The 19,138-nt window shown below is 36.8% G+C and overlaps 1 protein-coding gene across 1 annotated transcript in view; it reads right to left on the bottom strand.

Annotated features, from left to right (window-relative positions):
- Positions 1-8,823: 8,823 nt before the first annotated feature.
- Positions 8,824-19,138, bottom strand: part of LOC145664240 (uncharacterized) — a 53,839-nt gene continuing 43,524 nt past the window's right edge. The window contains exons 2-4 of the mRNA XM_081730728.1: positions 13,594-13,780; positions 12,831-13,398; positions 8,824-11,519 (exon numbers count right to left, since the gene is read on the bottom strand). Of these exons, the coding sequence (XP_081586854.1) occupies positions 11,372-11,519; positions 12,831-13,000 (318 nt within the window). The 5' untranslated portion in view covers positions 13,001-13,398; positions 13,594-13,780 and the 3' untranslated portion in view covers positions 8,824-11,371. The remainder of the gene's footprint in view (positions 11,520-12,830; positions 13,399-13,593; positions 13,781-19,138) is intronic.

Raw genomic sequence — 19,138 nt, 5'->3', positions numbered from 1 at the left:
AAGATTTGAGACGATACAAAGTTCTTCCATTAGAAACATACGAGGTGCTATTCAAAATATTCGACAATGCCATTGTAAAAATCAGAAAACTATACTTAGGTCTTACGTCCTAATGTCCTATGTCACCTTCAAAATAGTCTCCTCCAGCATATATGCAATGATACCAGCTTTGTTCCTACTTTTGCAAGCACTCCTGGAAGTCCACAGGATGAATTGTGTTCAAGACTCGTTGCGATTGCACTTGGATGTATTTAATGGAGTCAAAACGACGCTCTTTCAACGGCAGTTTCATCTTTGGGAATAGACATAAGTCACACGGGGCTAGGTTAGGAGAGTATGGAAAGTGGGAGACCATTGTCATGTTGTTTTTGGCCAGGAATTTCCCCACAACGAGTGAGGTGTGCGCACGTGCGTTGTTAAGGTGCAGCAACCAGTCTTTCGTTTACCAGAGCTCTGGCTGTTTGCGCAGAGCATCTTCCCTCAGTCTTCAAAACCTTGCAGTAAAACTTCCCGTTGACATTCTAACCAGGTGGAACAAAATCCTTATGCACAATTCCTCGAGTGTCGAAAAAATTATCAGTATCGACTTTATGTTGCTGCGAAGTTGTCGAGCTTTCTTCGGCCTTGGAGAGGATGGCTTCTTCCATTGTGATGATTTCTGCTTCGTTTCCGGGTCATAGCCATAGACACTAAATTCATCATCTTTAATGAACCTGGATAACAAGTTTTTGACACTATTAAACTTTTTGTTGCAGCTCAGTACACGTCTGAATACTGAGTTTCTTTTCTTTTTCTTTCTTTCTTTTTTGGTTGATGCTGAGAAGGCGAGGGAAATTTCAATGCAATTCGTCTCATGTTTAGTTCATCGGTTCGTTGACATGTACCGTGGGACATTCGAAGTCTGTTACAAACATTGTGAATTGTCTACCTTCTGTCTTCGCGAATCATATTACGTACTTTCACTTTCATGATCATTTCCGGCGTTGTGCATGTTGACGATCGACCAGAATGTTTGGCATCTTTCACAGATTCATGTCCTCCTTTGAAACGTTTGAACAACTGAAATGTTCTTGCTTGACTCAATGCACTCTCACTAAAAGCCTCTTTTAGCATCGGGTGGATTTCGATTGTAGTTTTCTTTATCTTGACACAGAACTTGATGCAAATCCGTTGCTTCTTAAGAGTCTTCATCCCGGCGAAATTAAATTACCGCTAATTTTACAGTAATTATGTGATATCTTCAAATAGATAAAATATAATCGAAATGTGGAACAAGAGCGCCCTGGACAATATTATTTTACATGAGAAACCGTTATCACGACTCACTTATCTGCTTTCGATTTCGAGCCATTTTGAAAACCGGCATTTATTTTCGCGTTTCTAAACAGCTGAAAACATAAAGCCACTAGGTGACTTGTGATAACGGTACCTCACGCAAAATAATATTGTCTAGGGCGCTTTGGTTCCACATTTCAATTATCTTTCCTCTATTTGAAGATATCACATAATTACTGTAAAATTAGCGGTATTTTAATTTCGCCGGGATGAAGACTCTTAACGTCAACCCTTTGGCAAATCGCAGAAGCACTGAAACACGCCCTGACACGCTCAACTACAACTCACAACTCAATTCACCACAGATGATACAACTTCGTGGTTCAGTAGCTAATATATGTACCTCGAGATATCTAGCGTTGGAATGTCGTACTGTTACTGGTAAAAGATATTCTTGGATATTTTGGGTAGCATCTCGTATAGATAATTTTAGACGAGTCACCACTTTCATTTAGTTTTGTCCACGAGAAGAGACGAGACAAATTTTTTCGTGACAAGTACGAGACAGGACAGAGCTCTTCCAACAGAAATAAGTATATTTTTCGAAAAGAGAGAGCACTCTCACTACCACTTTTCGAAACGGAACAGCATCAAATGTAGTCTCGTGCGCGCATCCCTAGCGTACCTGCACAGTCATTTCTGGATTTGCAGAGGTCCCAGTTCGCTCTTATTTCCAGCACCTTCTCTCCTCGTTATCTCTTAATATTGCGTTAACGCTAATAATCTATGCCCCATCAGTTCATCGTAAAACGAAAACTGCTATTTCTCGATATTTTTTTCTTAGTAATTCAGAAAAACATATTCTTATGTGATGTTGAATGTGACGCTACTTATTTCTTAAGAAAAGAAATAATATATAGATAGTTTAATAATCACACACACACATACACACACACACACACACACACACACATATATATATATATATATATATATATATATATATATATATATATATATATATATATCGGGTGTTGCAAAATAAGTGTTACAACTCTTGGGAGGTGACTCCTGCCACTGAGGCAAAAAAAAAAAAAAAAGTTATCTTGAACTTTCGGCTATCGGACATAGTTTCGGATCTACAACGTGCCGAAAGCGTGGGAAAATGACTTTCGGACGCCAATAGTTCGGAAACTATCCAACGTAAAGAGGGCGGGTAAAAAATTCACTGAAGAAGTCATACCTGCTGTATTGAATTTTGCATGTTTCACAATCCTACCGTGCACGCGCAAGGGATTCCCCAAAGGAACGTAGGGAGTCCCGGATAATCTGCCAAATGAAAATTGGACTAAATGGATATGAATTGATAGGGCTTCTTCCAGGTAACAATAATTCGTTTGTATTAAGTCAATATCTAGAACAAATACAAAATGGCGGACACCTTAATGCCCGTTGTGTGTGGTTGCATAATCGCCAGCTACGGATGCTGGCCAACAGTGACGTTCTGAGTATTAAGTGTACCGAATTTGTACTCAAATGCTCTAGAAAGACATCTGGAGTGTCGGTAGAGCACAACACATGAAGCAGGGTGAATAACATGTGTGGAAACACGTAAGGAAAAATGCCCAGAAATGCACTCATACTCAGTAAACGTGAGTTCAAAGCGTCGGAAATGTATGGATTAGCGTCAAGAACATGAACGCCATTGCCAATTTACCAATAATATTCCATCAATCGGATGCATTATGATGTGCACGGTTGCATATGAAAATAAGGATGTTGGCCAGTATCCGTAGCTGGCGATTATGCAACCACACACAACGGGCATTAAGGTGTCCGCCATTTTGTATTTGCTCTAGATATAGACTTAATACAAACGAATTATTGTTACCCGGTAGAAGCCCTATCAATTCATATCCATTTAGTCCAATTTTCATTTGGCAGATTATCCGGGACTCCCTACGTTCCTTTGGGGAATCCCTTGCGCGTGCACGGTAGGATTGTGAAACATGCAAAATTCAATACAGCAGGTATGACTTCTTCAGTGAATTTTTTACCCGCCCTCTTTACGTTGGATAGTTTCCGAACTATTGGCGTCCGAAAGTCATTTTCCCACGCTTTCGGCACGTTGTAGATCCAAAACTATGTCCGATAGCCGAAAGTTCAAGATGACTTTTTTTCTTGTCTCAGTGGCAGGAGTCACCTCCCAAGACTTGTAACACTTATTTTGCAACACCCGATATATATATATATATATATATATATATATATATATATATATATATATATATATATATATATATATATATATATATATATATATATATATATATATATATATATATATATATATATACAAAATGAAAGTTCTGCGTACCATGGGTTCGAGGTATTTTGTTACACAGAATCCAAATTTCGAAACCTCAGGACGATCGACTGTCATTTTTTTTTTTTTTTTTTTTTTTTTTTGTATGGGCGTAAAACCTGAGCGAACTTGAATACGGAGGATACACGTAACACAGCTATAATTGACAAAAAACAGCGGGAGTGGTAGCATATGCTGATGACCTCGCCATAGTCATGAATGCAAGAACAAGAGCGGAAATACAAAATAAGGCAAATACAGTAATGAATAATTTACTTGATTGGTGCAAGTCAGTTAAATTGAACATTTCTTCTGAGAAAACAAAATATATCTTGGCATGTGGAAGACTCGAAAGGAATCCAATAATCAAGATAGATTCAAAATCAATTTCAAGGGTTTAGGTCTTTAAATACCTAGGAGTATGGTTGGACGAAGGTTTGAAGTTTGAAACACACCTCCAAAGTCAAAAATAAAAAATAGTTAGTGTAGCAAACAAGATATTTTACATAATGGCGAAAGAATATAAACTTTCCGCTAGACATTGCCGGTTATACTATAAGATGATCTTTGTGGCAATTGCTTCGTACGGATCAAGTGCTTGGGGACACAGATTAATGGAAAATATTAAGTGCCGTCAAAAAATTGACAGTACTCAAAGAGCAGTTTTATTATGTATGACAGGAGCAATGGCAACTACACCGGTAGAAGCCTTACAAATAATCTTAGGTATCGAACCATTGCATTTAGCAGTTTTAAGGTCCGTTAGTAAATATTGTCGGAAAAAAGGTGAAAATGCTAAAGTAGGAAGACTCTTTACTTTAACACCTGACGACTTAGAGACAATTTTAAAAGAAAAATGGCAGGAGAATTGGAACAATAGTACGAAAGCCAGGAGAGTCTACGAAATATTCCCAAACATAAAACAAAGATTAGAACTAGGACATCTTGAGCTAAATAGACATACAATACAGTTCTTGTCAGGACACGGACCTTGACGTACAATTTTTACAAAAATCGGCTTACTAGACTCTGACGAATGTGATTGTGGAGATATTCAAAATCCAGATCACTTGGTTTTCTACTGCCTACCAGATGAAGATCAAGATTTAAGAGTCAATCTACGGAATATTCAGGAACAACACGGAATAATAGAACTGATACGTAAAGAGGACTATAGAAAAGGTTTAAACAAAATTTGCACTAAAATATCAGAAATAAATAGAGCACAAATAAGTTTAGATCTAGCGCGAAGAAGAGATAATTAAGTCAAAATTGGAACGTTCTACAATGAACAGAAAGCTATATAATAATAATAACGGTACTCAAGTTACATATAGTGTTTTGTGTTAGTGATTAGTCCAGTGTAATGTGCTTGTGTCTAGTGTATTATCTTGAAGCGGAGAGTAAAGTTAACATTCGAAATTAGTGGTGGACCACTTAGTTAGTAGCAACAGGATCGGAAGTCCAAATTTAACAGAACAAACTATATTAAACAGAAACGGTATGGAAGACCAACAAGAAAGTAATTATTAAGTCATTGACTTACAAACTGTATAATACAGGTGAAACCAAATAGGTCCTATAAGAAAAAAAAAAACTGTCGATTAATCTAAAACAGGTGAGAAACCTAGTAAGTTTTATAAGTAAAATCAAGTAAAAAATAAATAAATAAATAAATATTAATCGTCAATGTTTTAACACAGGAGGGAAACCAAATACATTCAAATAAACAAAATAACACACAGGTGAAACCGAAAAAAAAATGGTTTCAATGTAAAGAAACAAACAAACAAACAAAGATATTTCTTTTAATAATGTTTTATTAGTAGTGACATGTAACTTTGTGAATGTTGTATTTTATATATGTATGTTATGTCAATAAAAAAAAAGAAGAAAATAGACCTGAGGTAGTTACCAAAAACTCAGGTCCAAAAAAAGGCCATCCCCTACCTAAATAGGGAAGGATAATACAGCAAGAGAGGGAGATCTGGAAAATAGGAGAGAGATTATTCAGAATGGGCAGTTGCGTCTGCCGATAAGACCGAAATATTTGGCAAAGGCAGGGATAGTGGAGGAAAAAAAAAACAGCTATACAAAAAACAAAAGTTCTGTCCAGTAAACCCCAGGATACGAATTCAATGTATTTTGTTACAGAGGATCCAATTTCCACAATCATCGCTCAAGACGATTGAACCTGTCCATTTTTTATTATGGGCCTAAAACTTGAGCAATTTTGGGAAGGGAGATATGTAACACAAGCATACAAAAAAAAAAAAAAAAAGTTCTGTACAGCGGACCCCAGAGTATGGATTCGATGTATTTTGTTACACAGAGTCCAACTTTCGAAACCCCAGGACGATTAACAGTATTAATTTTGTCTTATGAGCGAAAAACATATGTCCTTCCTATCCAAAATTGCTCAAATTTTTCGCCCATAAAAAAATTTACACGATCAATCGTCCTGGGGTTTCGAAAGTTGGACTCTGTGTAACAAAATACATTGAATCCATACTCTGGGGCCCGCTGTACAGAACTTTTTTGTATGCCTGTGTTACATATCCTCCTTCCCAAAATTGCTCAAGTTTTAGGCCCATAATAAAAAATGGACAGGTTCAATCGTCTTGAGCGATGATTGTGGAAATTGAATCCTGTGTAACAAAATACATTGAATTTGTATCCTGGGGTCCACTGGACGGAACTTTTTTTTTTATATATATACATATATATATATAGCTGTGTTACATATCCTCCGTATTCAAAATTGTTCAAGTTTTTCGCCCATAACAAAAAATTGATACGATCGTTGTTCCTGGAGTTTCGAAATGTGGATTCTGTGTAACAACATACATCGAATCCATTCTCTGTGGTCCGCTGAACACAGCTTTTGTTTTTCTGTATGGCTGTGTAAGTGAAGTCAGTTTTACTCGAGTAAATACGAATTACTCGAAAACAGCTCAGCGAAGGATAGAAACAATTCTCAAGAGTATACAGATAATATTTGAATAATTTGAATAATTTTTGTAGATAGTAATACCTACATAGCATAACAGTACCAAGGCTATTGTGACAAACTTTCTTTGTAGATTCTTTCTAAAAGATTGCACATCTTCAGCAAATATTCTTTATTCACGGTTCTCACTCTGCCTTCACCTTTTCAACATTTGTTTTCTCAATTTTGTCTTTTCTCAATACTCTTTTCTTTTCTATTCTTTCCTTTTCAACCGTGAAAGATACAACAGAATAGCGATACATATTAGGGGAGTCAAAAAGGGGAAAGCAAAGAAAGAATGAAACTCAATATACACGGTATTGTCCATGCCCCTCTTTTGTTGTTACCTCTTTTGCTTTGATACCTGCTTTATTTTCCTGTCTTTCTTAACCACACTTTTCTTCACTTATCACATATTTCCACTTGACAGAAGAGGTAAACAAAAAGGGAAGTAATATTCAATGGAAGTAGAAATTGAAAAACTTTTCTTATTCTAACGTAGTAATATCATAAATATATCTCACGGAACTCCGGCGCCATCTGCTTTATTTGCTGATTTTATTCTCTTAAGAGTTTTCTTCTTGTTTCCAGTACATCTTCGTTTACTGACTGAACTCATTGTCTCATAGCTATTGCTGCTACTTGCGAACACAAAAAGTTTGTGCGTTTTTCTTTTCCAGAAAGTTCAAAACGAAATTTATTCACGTAATGATTATATCAAACCAGCAACTTGAGGTAACGTTTCATGAAAAGCCATATTTTACTCGTGCATGCATATTTATATAATACCTACCTATCTTACCCAGTGGTGCTATTCAGCCGGTTCGGTAGAACCAGTTAACAAAATATTTTGAGTTCCTAGAACCGTTAGTTATACCCAGAAATAACAGTAAATTTTAGCCAGCAACAGTAAATTTTACTTTAACTATCTTTGTTTTCAGTACAGCTACAGCAGTGGTGCCCCCCCCCCCTCATGGCCATGACGCACCCCCCCTCAATTGTCTATCCGTAGGTGTTCTTCCATGGAAAAAAATCTTTTCGATTAATTTTTACACCCTCTCAAACATATTTATATAGATTTTTAACCCCCCCAAATATTTCAATGACGCAGTTTGCGTCATAGCCCCCCCTTGTGGACACCCCTGGCTACAGGGTTAAATATATGATCTCTTAGAACGAGCTATAACCGTTTATTTCTTAATCTTAAATGCTCAGATATTAAGAATGAGAACTGGGCTCTCATTAGTGTAGTGGTGAGAGTTATTTATATTTGAAACGGATACATACCATTATCAACAATGTTGTTCATCCATTGCTGGATTAAAGTCTTTCGAATTCTTTTCAACAACCATCTATCTTCGCTAAATTGCTTCAAAGATATTCGCAGTGCTACCTAATTTCGTCACACCACCTTGTATTATTAAATTGTGTAGCCCTCTACTTGCCATTTGAATCAGATAATGCAAAAAGAGCTTAGGTTGTTTGAAAACAACACCGACAACGTTTGGGAGGTGTTTCCTGACACTAAGATAAAACGAAAAGTATAGAACAACCTGGGTGCACAAATGCTTCCTTTCGGAGTTATAGGATGCCAAAAACATGAAAAACTGAACTTTAAAGGTCCATAGTTCCAATACTATGGGACCTACCGTAGTCGGGTCAAGATTTTATTTAGGAACTAGTATGTGCTCTATCCAAATATCCATGTTTCAGAATCCTGCAGTACTTCCGCAACAATTTTATAGAGGTACAGTAGTTGGTGAGTACTTCAAATTATAGGCCCGTAGCCAAACTGCCTCTATAAAAATTGTTACGTGAGTACCTTAGGATTCTGAAACGTGTATCTTTGGATAGAACACATATTATCTTGGTGTCAGGAATCACATCCTAAAAGTTGTCAATGTTGTTTTGAAACACCCTATCTCTCTCTCTTTCTATATATATATATATTGCATACCCTTGCATTGATCGATTTATGCCCGTTCGCCTTATGCTCTCAAAACACACTTTGACGGACAACCGATAAGGATGTTATCTTAAGGCGGAGCGGGAATTCCCGTTTCGCCTTTTTCCGTTTCGCCTTATAACATACAAGGGAATTTTCACTCCGTATTTGTAGCAAAGAGGGATTTATTTTATTCTCAGCTGCAACCTCTCTTCTGTTTCAGACAAATTAAACTCAAATATCTTACAAGAACATAAATTTTATTATCACACCCAAAATAGCATATCAAGTTTCTATGCGGATATAATATGAAACAGCACCAATATATGAAATTACATCAATTACATTGTTCTTTAGTTTATCTTTTAGGCAGTGAATCCTGTCGTCAAGCGTATCCACTTTAGCTTTCTTTCTAAGTGTTCCCTGATTATCCTCGCAGTCTTTCATTTTAACGTTGCTCGTCTTTCATTAATTCAATGAAAGAATATATCGTCGACAGCGTCACAAAGTGTCGTATCTCAAAAAAATCGAAAATTGAGATATTTTACTATGTAGTTGCATACACTGACTTCTACAATTTCCCAAAGCGACACATCTGTAATGTGCGTTGTTTTGACGGTGGTGATGACGTCACTGTGTCGTATCTTGAGATGAAGCATATAAACCATTTTCACAAACAGTCGTATCTTGAGTTACGACAGTTTGTGAGCAACAGATCTTTCGCAGCTGGACAGATACGCCTATATTCAAAGCAATTTGTTTATATACTCAAAGTGGCCCAAAAGTAGGAATACAGTCCCGTACTGATAAACTCATTGTTTTTTATATCATTTCTTATTGTTATCCATCAGGTAGACTTAGTTTCTTTATCATTTGTTCCTAATGTATTTTTACTTATATCTTAAGGTCGGAACAGCCGAAGCAAATAAACTTATAGGCTAGAATGTTATACTTGATCAATGCGTTGCTGTATACATATATATTTACACGGCATGGGGCGTCCTCAGGTTGCGGATCAACATGACATGACATTTTTGAGTTTTACGTCCCACGGTTATGCCGGTTAGGCTAAAGGAGACGATGATTATGAGAAATGAATGAAATGATGGAATGGAGAAAGTGGGAGGAAACGGGAGAACCCCGAGGAAACCCACGCTCACGCTATTTGTCCACCACAAAATTCACTTGGCGGGAGCAGGGAGCCCGCGACCCCATGAACCAGAGGTGAACGCTCTACCACTGAGCCACCGCGGTCCTAGGTTGCGGATCGAGGAGAAGGCCTTTAGATATAGAGGTTAGCTGCGAAGATACTGAATAAGCAGTCGCGGGGAGACAAGGAGTGGCCCTCCAGCTTGGGCGTTTGGGTGAGCCTAACAAACTCATCCTGTAATCGAAAAAAAGACACTTTTTCAGAAACAATCACAGAAGCCTCGGACCAAGACTGATAACTTGGCCCGACATCAGCAAAAGAAAATGGATATGAGATTTGGAACATGGAATATTAGAATTAGGGAGGCGCGTTAAAATCCGTAATAAATGAGTTGGAGAAATACAGGATGGACCTAGTAGGAGTTCAGGTTGGTTGCTCTGATGGGGTATGCGGTGCAAACACATAAGAACATCAGAGAAATTTCTCTCCGATTCTTTGAATCTAGGCATGGACAAAATGAGGGAGATTCAGTCCACAGTGCTATAAGCACATCTATTAAGCACTGTGGCAGTAATTTTTTACCCTCGCAACTTGAACCGATTGTTAAACTGGCAAGGAAAAAGAACCCATATACTGTTCATTGTATTGACAGAAGCGATGTATGAGATTAGATCTCTGTCTCAATGTCTTTGTATTCTGTCAGTTAGACGTGACGAAAATGGAGATCCAATCAATCGGACGGAAATGCCCGAAGTGAAAGTGAACAAAGACTATCCAAACTGCATTCAGTTTAAGACAAGTCATTTTGAGGACACTTACATAACTATTTCCCTGAAAAGAACGCACATTGAATCCACCAGATAGAAGTTCCTACTTTGCATACTTGTCAAAAATTATCGCTCCAGAGAAGTACGAGGACTCGTTTTGATTGATTGATTTTTAACGTCCCTTTCAGCAGCGAGGCTATATGAGACGTGGACCTACTGATTAACGTGGAATCCGAACCACATGAGCTTCCGCCGGGAATCGAACCCGGGTCTCCCACGCCTACGAGGACTCGTTATCATTGTGTCCGGGCCCAACTCCAATCATTCGAAACCCTGAACATGTTCAATTTTACAGAAACTTACCACATTAGCCATCCTTCTCAAGTGCAATATCAAAGCATGCAATTTGCAAATTACTTTGCAAGATTTTATATTCTGGCAACGTCAACTTGATAGCATTATTATATGTTATGGTTAGTATGCTCTTAATATTGTGTTTCTTGTGTGTTCTCAGGAATTTCGTTTTACCCTCAAGAATCTCAGGAAGCATTTGTTAAATTATTTTGTGTAATAAACACGAAGTTTTTCAATAAAAGTGCAATATATTCCGATTGTTCATCTATTAATGTAGTTCTCAGTATAAAAAAATATGCGTCGTATCTTTCATACAAGAGAGGATTACCATCGTCACAAACTGTCGTATTTTTTCCCGCCAAATTTTCCACAAGCTTTTACAGGCAAATTCCATAAAACTTTCTCCACTGATTTCTTATGTTTTAAGTTAAAACTTGGTAAATTTTCTCTCCTTTCGGTAAAATAGATTTTGAGTTATGGCCGTTCAAAGTTGTGTGAAAACCTAAAAACCGTTCTCCTGAAAAGTTTAGAAAACTGAGATACGACAGTTTGTGACGCTGTCGACGATATGTCTAAGTGGTCCCTTGATGCCTTTCTTCGTAAATTTGGCTTGCCATCCTTCCGCATTGTTAGCCGTTCGTCCTTGATCGTTTTCAAAGTGATTACACAAGTCACTGCAAATAGGTAAAAAAATACGTCATTAGCACATTTAAAGATTCAAAGAATTGCAGGAGCATCTACGTTGGAAAGTCGATAGCAAAATTTTGAGTGAAAAAATTTTTTCTTTTGTAAATCAAAATACTTTATTCTTTTTATAATTTACAAATCAGTGAATGCAGAATCTTCAATACATGCACGTCGCAATAAAATGTATATTGCACTACATGAGGTGCTAATGGAATAAAATGCTTTACTGTAGAATTAGTTGAACCTGCGCTCTCTACACAGCGTATCATTCGCATATGAGCATAAATCTCCTTCTCATTCCTCACAACACATGTACATATTCCTTTACAGACACAAGTGAAAGACGTCTTGATTTAAAAAAAAAATCGGCAAGAGGTATCATAAAGGGGAGATTTTTACGATTATTTTTTCTCAATATCTCGCGCCGTTTGCAAGATTTGAGCATACTTCTGGTTGGAGTTTCTAATTGATGTATGACCAGTGTTTTCTTTCTTCTTGCATGCAGTATGTAATAAGCAAATACATTACATATACAATTAATTATAATGTCAGTTATATATGGTGATCATTGGGCAAAACACTCAAGAAATAAAGATTTATCTTAGACTCAGGAAATGGTTATCCTTCCTTTTTCACTATTATTTGGCCATAGAACAAACGCCTGAGACATATACAACCCCAATACACAACATTGTGGTGTTGGAATGTATAACGCATAGGGTATGATGCTTTAGTTTTTTTTTTTTAATTTCAACGCTTCCAGTGTAACCTAAAAAAATGTAATAAAGAAATAATGGTCATGTTTTTTTTTAATATTCAATTAGAACTGGACAATCTACGCAAAATTTCCAATCGGTCAGTGAAAACGTCATCTTTCTAGAGCCTGTAGTTTCCGAGATCTCATTGTCGAAAAGATTGTCCACAAACATATAAACATAGTTTAAAAGAACTCAGAAGATGGAAGGACAATTCACATGCATTGATTTTAGAGAAGGCTTATAAAAGTACAAAGGCTTTGAATAATAATTTTATATCATAAACTTTATGAAAAAGACATAGTTAACTAATTTAGACTATTTAAAGTACAAATACTCAAAATGTTTGTCTCTGTTAAACGTGAAATCAGACATAACCGTAAATGAAAGATTTGAAAGCCAAAGTTATAGGTTGGAGCTCAGACGCTTTTAATAGATAGATTGTAGCATTTTAATAGATAGAAATGCTCGGAATAGCTTAATCAATGATTTAATAATTTTTAAAAACTGCAGTAAATGCCAGCTATCTATGTATAAACTTACTTAAGAAATAGGGTGTCACCATCATCCAGCCAAGTGTCAACAAGATAACTATGAAACTCCTCCTTACATGGAACATCAGGCGCATCTTCTTGCAAACGTACAAACACTACATCTAAATGGGAAGTTAATACCAGAGGTAGTGCTGCTGCATGTCGAATCCATCTTTTCATTTCGGAGTTCTCTGAGCGCAATTGAGAAACTCCTAACTTCTGAACCTCCCTCCACACTGACTGAGAGAAGTGAAGGAAACATCCTTTGATTTCAACATTCAGAAATACTTCATTTACAGCATTGATTGCTGCGTTCTCAAAATCAATAGAAACTTCTTTCAATTTGAAACAGTCCAAATTTCTCAGCTTCTTCCCTGATTACCTCCGGTAGTCTTATATATGTGTCTTGCTTTTTACTTGGGAAGTAAGCAGAAGAGAAGAGGAAATACCTGGCCCAAATATTTTCCGTGCAGAGTGTACAATTGGGAGAAAAGGAGAGGTACTGTCTTAAATACCCCACCCATTACAATCCTATCGCATTGACGCAGAATCTCCAAATTTTCAACAGAACCGAAAACCTGTTGAAGATAGAAAGACTCGAATAAATAACACAGACATTCTAAGGAAATACTTTAATATTAATATTCTTACTTCTATTACTATTGTCATATTAGACTTTTACTATTCCCGCCAAAAAAAGCACTAAAACTGCGCAAGAAAAAGAAAGTAGGAAATGATAAAACTATTTTCTTGACTACCAAAATATAACTTACAAGTATTCTACTAGCGTCAACGACTTCATCCACCAACAAAGGTTTTTGCCGTCATGCGTTTCACTTCACCATCTTTCCACCTTCAATTTACTCAGTCTTTGCAGTAGTGGTGGCCAGGTTCATGCCACCAAAAGTAGGGACAACAGATGCAGTTTCACTACACTATTATCCCTTAGCAATTTCCTCCCTGGAAAGAAGAAAATAAATTAATTTTAAACATCAACAGGAAAACAAAATATTCTTTCCCTCGAGAATGTAAAGACAAACAGAGGTATTGCTTAACTACGACAGGTTAATTGTGTTACGCTGTAAATAAAAAATGGATTATGAATTTGTATGCTAGCTAGAATGCCATTAAAAAAGTTCCACGTCTAAAGCTCTAAAATTACTTTTGGAGAAGTTGCAAGAATAAATATTACAAGCTTGCAGAGAATTACTTATACTTATTCAACTATTACTATATACTCACATATATATCTTACCGTTAGTAATTGTTGATGTTGATCGATCCCAGCCCCCACCAAGTGAACTTTGTGGTGGAAAAACACCGTGTGCGTGGGTTTTCTCGGGGTTCTCCCGTTTCCTTCCACTTTCTTCATTCCACCATTTCATTCATTACTCATCACCACCGTCTCCATTAGCCTAACCGGCATAACCGTGGGACGTAAACTCAAAGATATTTTGTTGATGTTGGTTCTTCCGTCCCCTCTTCTTCATATTTGAGATACAAATACAAGGCAGCATGAGCAATTTTTTAAACAGTGACGCAAATAATACATTACCCTGAATACTTACTTGGATTATACTCTGTTTTATTCGTTCAAACGTAAATAATACTAGCTTTGCAAATGTTTTGCAAAATGTCAATAAATTCCCCTATTATAATTTGAAAATCCCCTTCTCTGGTGTAAGGCGGAATTCCCGTTTCGCCTTACAGTCAAATTAACCTACACTATCTTAACATCATACCCTTAAGTAATGAAACCAGGCATAAGGCGAAACGGGAAAAGAACAAACGGGAAGACACCCATTGATCAAGTATAACATTTTAGTTTATGGATGTATTTATTTCGGCTCTTTCTAGCTTAAGATGTAGGTTAAAACACATTAAGAATAAATAATAAAGGAACATGGATAACAATAAGAAATGGTATCGAATACAATGAGCTTATCAGTACAGTACTATATACCTACTTTTGGGCCACCCTATGGTATAAACAAGAATTTTAGGAATAATCAAAAAAATGAATCAAAAGATTGAGATCTTGGCCAATAATTACTTTTTGGTTCAGGGGCCACAAAATTTTTGAATGCCCCTAAATCGAGTTTACATATTTTCTTTTTCGGAATAAACACACCATACTGCGTTAAGTGATAGTTTGGGTTTGGCTACATTGTATGTAGTTCTCGAAATATGAGGCATACAAGAAAATGTTTGATTGAATTAAATAAATATATTGGATTTTTTGGATCAGGGGCCACAAAATTTTTGATCAGCACCTAAATCGAGTTTTCTTATTTTTTACGGAATACGCATATCATACTGAGTTAATTGTTAGTTTTGGTTTGGCTATACTACACGTAGTTCTCGAAATATAAAACCTACAAGAATTTTTTTGCCTGAAATATATGGGATCTTTTGATTCAAAAAGCAGAACAACCTCTTTCTGCGTAGAAAAATCAAAGTTGACATCGGTTAGACCAATGAAACAGAAGCTTACTATGCATAGAAACATAGGTGTACCCTATAGGAACAAAAATCAGTTGTTAGATCAATTTCGCCATATGGGCGACTGAAGCCCTTTTTGCATGAACTAATTAATTTGTGATATCCAGTTTTTTTTTTTTTTTTTTTTTTTTTTTTTTAAATGCTTGTGTCTATCTTGTATGTTTGCTACCTAACTATACATATTGCTTGTTTTTGCTTTCAGTAGCTTAGCTAGAGTACAGGGACTATAATATTGAATGATCTTTCCTTGTTGAATGCTTCTTTGGCTATGGCAATTCTCGACCTGTTATCTTTGAAGCAATAAGTGTCTCTCGTCAAATATATAACAATTATTATAATTCATTCACTTAAACAGCACCGGTATCTCTCTCTCTCTCTCTCTCTCTATATATATATATATATATATATATATATATATATATATATATATATATAGATAGATAGATAGATAGATAGATAGATAGATAGATAGATAGATAGATCCATATTTTTTGAGTAATTTGCTAGTAATTTTTATGCAAGTTATCTCTATAAAGAAAAGAAGCAGTACTCAGTAAATGACTGGGTGATCTATTTCTAAAATAGTCTCAAAAATATGAATTTAAAATTGTTTACTCTCACCATCACTTTCTCTCTCTCTTTCTGTGTGTTTGTGTATGTATATATGTATGTGTCACACAGACACTTCTGAGCCCTTTACTTCCACTTTCAATTCCCCTTATATTTGCAATGGAGATCGGTGTCCATTGTATTAAATCGTATATTAAATCAACTGTGAGAAAGATCTACCATTTTGTATTTCCTTATTCTGATAGTAGATATTTCCTTGCTGTTTAATACACACATATATATGTATAAGTTTGTAGGAAACACAAGAGATGAGAAAACACTAGAGTAGTTAGGACAAAATTCAGGCTGAAACGAGAGGGGGATATATATATATTTTAGGGAGTTGTGGTTGAGTAGAGGGTTCCAGTAGTTGCGGATGAACAAAACAGAAAACAGAAAGAATCTGTAGTCGTACTTCCCTTTCCCCCTTTCCCTTTTTAACCCTCTGGTGCCTGCATATATTCCCCAACGCACATATATACCAAAACAGAAAACCAGCCTAACTGCCAACACAGCGTTACAGAAGCAGATGAAAGATTCATAAGATGGCAAAATGACATAAAAACCCAACTAGCATCAGAACAACAGTTCCTCTGGGAGACAACATTCTATCCCCTTTAGAGCGTTTTCTCGAAAAAAAAATAGAATTCTCACCCCCAACTCTGCAATACACCTCTTCTCCAGCTCCGATAACCCTTTCGTGTCGACATTAACGGTACTTATTCGCTGAAATTCTCTGAAATATCCAGTTCACTGTGAACATTTTTTCCCCCACTATTTTGCAACAACGATCCCTTCACTTATTTCCACCTTTCTCTCTCTCTCTTTCTCTAGCCTTTTTCTCTCTCTATCTTGTTTCATTTTTATCCCTCGTGCTTTGAACTCTTCAAAACAGTACAACACGTGTATGTACGTTTATCTGCCTGAAGCTGTCTCATATAAGCTTGTTTTTCTCTGCGGTATTTCACGATCCACTTCTAGCATCAGTGTGGTAAGCCGTATCATTATACTAGACATATGTGTGCTTGTGTGTGTAGAGAGACGAACTGCTAGTAGCAGATACGTTAAAGTGTACTTTAGCTGACTGACTGATAAAAGTGTTTACTTAGATCTATTTATCACATTATATATATATCACATGTGCGTTTGCATACATTTAAACTTTCCTTTGGTATACTCAGTTCTGTCTTTTTTTAGGAGGCGAGGGTTACGAACCATGGAAGATGCTATTTTTTTGTTAATATTGTAAAAGTTATTAACTTTGAAGGAGTAGCTAGGGATAGGTTGAGTGAATCAGAGTCCGGAATCGACTCCCACTTCCAGTTTTTATTATAAAATTCCTCTAATAATACAAAAGTATTTACAGAAATACTACAATATAACTTTCTCTAATGTAAGGTAGATGAAAAAGTAGCCAAAGATCTTGCAGCCTTGAGACAAGATCTCTACAGAGCTCGGGAGCTCGGGGCAAGCTAAGTAGAGTGGTGTAGGTAACCCCAATGCTCCGAAGCAAGCAATGAGAGGGTTTAGAGTCTTAGGGCCCCGAAGCAGGCTAAGCAACTGAGGTTGTCATCCTGACAGAGCTCCGAGTAAGCTAAGTCAGGTGAAAGGAAAGCCTAGAGTCCCGCAGCAGACTAGAGGTTTTGAGGTTGGATTTCTCCTGGAGCTCTAGGCAAGCTAGAGGAGGAAAGAGCAATCGCAGACTGATTACAAAAACAGAAATAGAAAAATTATTAATAAGGACGCCCCTCGGGAAAGTCCGAGTCCTGGACAACGAGTAAGGCATCAATCAACATGAACATGCCTCTCCTCCATGCTATTAGTAATCTATAGCATCTGTCGGTAGGGGTGTGTATGTTGCGGCTTTTATCTTTACGGAGACATGTGAACGCGAATCTGTCAATGTGTAGATAGAAAGAAGGGTAAAATAGAAGATAGGAAAGCGCTAGAGAACAGTTATTTTGATTAGAGAGAGGGACAAAAAAAACCTGGAAACCAGGAAAAGAAACCTAAATCGATCATGCTGGATGCTTAAGTATTTACATGGCAAAACCACGTAAGAAGGGTGGCAAAAATCCATGTAAACAGTCTGTAATAATTTAAATTATCTGCTAATTTAATAAACCTATCTGAATTATTAGTAATGCAAATTTATATTGTCTGTAATGTAGAGGTGTATTGTTAGTGATGCTATCTGTTATTTTTTGCATGCAATTTTTCCTCATCGTTGACCATTATCAGTGCTTTGGGTCGTCATCGGTTCGCAGGTCACGGTTGATTACCTCCCCTCTTTTGCTTCAGTTTGTTTTATTTTTCCGCCGATCCCCCTGCTTTGAACCTTGCTAGTAACTATTTGTGAACTTGTGACGTACAGCTGACCTGTTGTTGTGGATATTGTGTTATTGACAGTTTGAAGATCTTAGTGGCTATGGTTATTGCTTCTGCGAGTTTAGGTCTTTCTTCTGAGGGTGTTGTTATTGATACTATGGATATAAATCAAGCTATTATTTTATATGTGGCTCTGTCAATTACTTCGTCTATTGTTTCTGTGGTTGGTTGTTTTCCTGCTTCTTCCTGTTTAGCTTGGAGTTTTGTTTGATTTTTCTTTTCTGGAATTCTGTCTCTGAAAAGAGCATGGAATATTGGATCTATTTTCAAAGATCAGCCTAGGTCTTGCTATTTGAATAGAAGTTTTCGGTCTTTTGGAACAGTTGCTGCTACCTGTCCTATGTCCCTCTAATTTGCAAGTCGCACAGAAATTCCAGTTTATTGGGAGGTTACAGATGTTTACGTGCGTGTTCCCACATCTATTGCATCGCCTGTCGTTTGTGCATTGATACTGGATGTGACCGTATACATAACAGTTCCAGCTCGGCATGGGACGCGGCTGGCTTCTTCACCGCTCTACTTTGTATGTTCTGGATCCTGACCATAAGCCGTATGCGATTAGTTTATTTATACCTTCTGAGCTGGCTGAGAATAGCCTCACAAATTGAGTGGGACCATTCTCTGAGTTAATTCTGATGAGTTTATTGAATTTTATATTCTGTTTCTGCAGCTCTACTTCAAGATCCTTAAGTTCCTTGTTTATGGGAAAGCCTTCTATCACGCATGTAAACATGGGAGGCTTCTTCTTGTTTTGGTTCTTGCTGCTACTGGTTGATTGGTTCTTCTTTGTTTTGGTGTTCGCTTCTGATTGGTTACTGT

This window comes from Thermobia domestica, chromosome 1 (assembly GCF_964235325.1).
Source record: "Thermobia domestica chromosome 1, izTheDome1.hap1.1, whole genome shotgun sequence".
Classification (NCBI taxonomy): Eukaryota; Metazoa; Arthropoda; class Insecta; order Zygentoma; family Lepismatidae; genus Thermobia; species Thermobia domestica.
The sequence above is the reverse complement of the archived record's forward strand: the minus strand, read 5'-3'. Positions and strand labels throughout refer to the sequence as shown.